The following is a 4204-nucleotide window of genomic DNA, read 5'->3' on the forward strand; positions in this document are numbered from 1 at the left end:
AAGTCATGTCTCCTGAATTTTTAAGGTTATTAAAAATGTCATTTAACTATTGAGATTGTTGGATTTAAGGACTTTTATCTAATTTCGTTCAATATTACTATTTCAATGATTGTTTATATATGTACTAAACCATTCTCCCAGACTTTGATATCTACCAAATCATGTCATTAGAATGTCCCTTGAACTTTCACCCATGTTAGACTTTTTTTACTAAAATTAGACAAAAGTCCTTAAATCCAACAGTCTCAATAGTTCAGGGGGCATTTTTAGCGACTTTAAAAGTTCAGAGAGCATGATTTGATACATGTCAAAGTTCAGGGAGCAAAAATCATAATTAGTCTTAATTATATATAATAATTCATATGTTATGACTAAAAAATTATTACTATAGATAGTATTTTTTATAGTGATTAATTAGTAAGACTTAGAAGAACATCCCCCATTTTTTTTATGTTATCTTTAGTCTAGGAAGCAGTATCTATATATTTTCTAAAATGGTAAAAATAGGACTCTGAACTCAATTTTCAACAATTTTTATTTTTTTAATATCATCAACTTTAAGACAATTTCTAACACGCGCGAAAAAATACAGAAAATATAACCAGTTTTGTCATAACATCTTTAGATCAAATTATTATTAAGTTTTATTTTGACAAAAATCAGTTTAGGATTCTATTTGTACAATTTTAGAAAATACAGAGTCTATTTTATCATTTCACAAAATAAAGGATCCAATTAATAACTTTTACAGAACATATGGTCCAAAATAGTATTTACTCGTAGAATATTGATAATTTAAACTTATTCACAATATATGTACATTTACATTATGGATAACACCAAGACAAATTAATGCACTAATTTGTACCATACTATACATTACTATCATATTATTTCTTGTTATTTTGCAGTGCTAGTTGATAGTTCATAAGTGATAGGAGTAACTTGTAGAACATTTTTTCTTTGAAGGGTTGCACCAAAAGACTCACTCATGTCTAAATCTTCATGTTTCAATCCATTAGGAAGTATCCAATCAAAGTGATATAGCAACAATGCTAGAGAAAGCTCAACATTGAGGAGCCCAAAAGACATACCAACACACATTCTCCTTCCACCACCAAACGGGAGATATTCGAAGTTGTTAGAATTGTTATCATCTAAGAACCTTTCGGGTTTAAAAATCTCAGGTTGAGGCCAATACGTAGGATCTCTTCCAATTACCCATGCATTAACTAGTGTGTTGGTTTTAGCAGGTATCTCATAACCATTAATCACACACTTCTCTTGATTTTGTCTTGGCAATAATAATGGTAGAGTAGGATGAAGTCTCATGGATTCTTTGATAACTGATTTTAAGTATTTCATCTCATCGAGTGCTCTCTCATTTCCCAACTCTTTTCTGTGAAAGACTTCTCTAACCTCATCTTGTGCCTTTTTCATTATCTTTGGATTCTTCATCAATTCTGACATAGTCCATTCTACTGATGTTGATGAAGTCTCAATTCCACCAGCAAATATTTCCTAATAACAATAATTTATTATTCAGGACTTTATTTCTTTATAATTAATCAATAATTATATTAAGAGCACTCTCATTTGATGAGCTAAAATTGCTCAAACATCTTAATATAGCTCAAAAGTACTAAAAACCCACCTCTATCAAGTGAGCTATTTTAACTATTTTTTAAAGTGATTAATAGTAGCTTCCCTATATTTAGAGTACTATTTATTGCTTTAAAAATATTTTATTAATATTTTTTACTTTTAATTATATATATGTACTTATATTAATAGTATATATATAAGTAATAAATATAAAATTTATTAGAAATATAATATTTAAATGATATATAAAAAAAAAATAGAGAAAGTGATATGTATATATATGTGTATATTAGTGTAATATAAATGTTTGAGGTAAAATAAAAAAAAAAATAAGTTTTGATGAAATATTTTGAAGAATAAAATATAGACGGTGATGTGAGAAAATTATTATAAACTCTTGTACAATATTGAGGAAAGGAAAATGTGAGAGAGAGAAAGTGGAAAAATAGAAAATAAAATATATCACAAAAGAAAAAAATAATATAATTAATGACATTGTAAGTGATGGTTAAATACAGAGTAAAAAATTGTTAAAAAATATTATTGGTGTCTAGTACTTTCTTTATGTCATACCGTTATTAATATAATTAAGTATTTATAATATTACACATAATTAATTTAAGAAAATAATTTTTAAAGAATATCGTTAACCGATCGAATGCTCTTTCACCAAATAAATATGCATTTCTAATTGATATAAAATGAAAGTACTTACAAAGATTATTGCATAAAGATCTTCACTTGTCAAAGAAAATCCATGGCCATCATTTTCATGATACTTAAGAAGAACATCAACCAAGTCTTCATCACCCTTCTCTTCTGGCTTTTTCTTCTTGTGCTCATGGATGATCTCTTCAAATATTCTTGCCGCCCTTTCTCTAAGCCTCTCGAGTTTAGGTTTAGAACGACTCATGTGATAAAATAACTTAAAAGAAGGAAACAAATCAGCAAGTTCAAACCCTAATGATACCTCAATAGCTTCCTTCAACACAGGCACAAACTCTTGGTTGTGAATCCTTGTCCTACCACAGGCCGCACGCGAAATAATGTTGTACATCAACATGTTGAGCTTCTCCCTTAGACTAATAACACGGCCAACATTCGATGAAATCGATTCCATGAAGTTGAACATTTCTTCTTCTCTAATAAATCTAAAAGACTCAACTCTTGCTGTACTCAAAAGCTCTTGCATGAAAATCTTCCTAACTTGTCTCGAATGCTCACCATATGGAGCAAAAGAAAGACCAGCACCATCATATAACATGATTTTCGAAAAAAGAATTGAGGGTCTTGATGCAAAAACAACATCATGGACTTTCATGACTTGTTTGGCATATTCTGGTGATGAGATTACTATGGTTGGAACTTCACCAATTTTTAAGTGCATCAAGGGTCCATATTTCTTGGCTAAATCTCTGAGTGTGTGATGGATTAATGAAGAGCCAATAAGGTGGTGAATGTTTCCCACTATGGGTAGTGCCTTTGGTCCTGGTGGGAGGTTTGAAGATTGAATAGTTTTTCTTATTATTATTACATTTATTGCCATTAATAACAAGAAGAAGATGAATGAATAGAAAAGAACAACTGGAAATGATGGGATTTCGATCTCCATGGGAAAGTTATTATTGTTCAATAATTTTGAGAGAAGGATATATTATATAGTACTACTACATAATAATTTGTGATGGTGTGTAGGACCTATCACCTTGGATGGTGCGGTAGAGCTTCTAAATTAATATTAAAGAGCATTGTTATGTTATTAGTGACCAGTAGTGTTTAGCATTTTTTAAACATGTCATCTTACGATTAGAGTGATATTCTTTAAAAATTACATTAAATCATATGAAACTCCATAGTTAATAAGACTTAGTGATATCCATATGTAAGAGGAGTGCTATAGGCACTATTGGTGTCTTTTTAGTATTTTTTAATATTAAAAGGCATTAAGTATTATTACAAATTATTATTGGTGTAATTAAATATGACATTTCATATAATTTAATTCAGAGCAATATTATTAAGTACTAGTGATACTTAATACTTTCATATATAGATGGTGCTATATATACGATTAGTTAACGATAATTTTTAAAATCTACTTATTAAATTATATGAGATTCGATATTAAATTAAACTAATATTAATATCACACCGAAAAAAATATAAACAACTAGTAATATTTTTTAGCAATTCTCTTTAATTTATTTCTACCGGCCATTTAATTATTACAAGGCACCACCTCAACATATGATGATGCACATAGCAATGATTGTAAGCACATAATTGAAAATGGTGCATTGTTATCTTCTTGACCATGTCATGTATATTACTCGTGGCATCTATAAAATAAAATTACATTTGACTTTTTGGAGGTGGTGGTGTACAAATTTGGTGATTCATATAAAATATTTCTATATCTATAAAATGAATAAAAAAATGGAAAGGATAAGTGAAACTTTCTTGTCCTTTTCTCCACTCTTACACTTTTTTCTCTATTTTTTTTTAAAAATTTTTTTAACTAGTCTATATTATCTTGAATATTTCTCCTTAATCATTTTATAATTTTTTTTTGTTGTACGTTACTCCATTTTTATAATTT

General features: G+C 28.5%; 1 protein-coding gene across 1 annotated transcript; it reads right to left on the reverse strand.

Moving 5' to 3' along the window:
* Positions 1-705: 705 nt before the first annotated feature.
* LOC115724593 (cytochrome P450 71D9) lies at positions 706-3292 on the reverse strand. Its single transcript, XM_030653910.2, has 2 exons — positions 2321-3292; positions 706-1521 (listed from the first exon to the last, which is right to left on the reverse strand). Exons 1-2 carry the CDS (start codon positions 3215-3217, stop codon positions 901-903), a joined length of 1518 nt encoding a protein of 505 aa, XP_030509770.2. The 5' UTR covers positions 3218-3292; the 3' UTR covers positions 706-900.
* Positions 3293-4204: the final 912 nt, after the last annotated feature.

The sequence above is a fragment of the Cannabis sativa genome, chromosome 6, assembly GCF_029168945.1.
Source record: "Cannabis sativa cultivar Pink pepper isolate KNU-18-1 chromosome 6, ASM2916894v1, whole genome shotgun sequence".
Classification (NCBI taxonomy): domain Eukaryota; kingdom Viridiplantae; phylum Streptophyta; class Magnoliopsida; order Rosales; family Cannabaceae; genus Cannabis; species Cannabis sativa.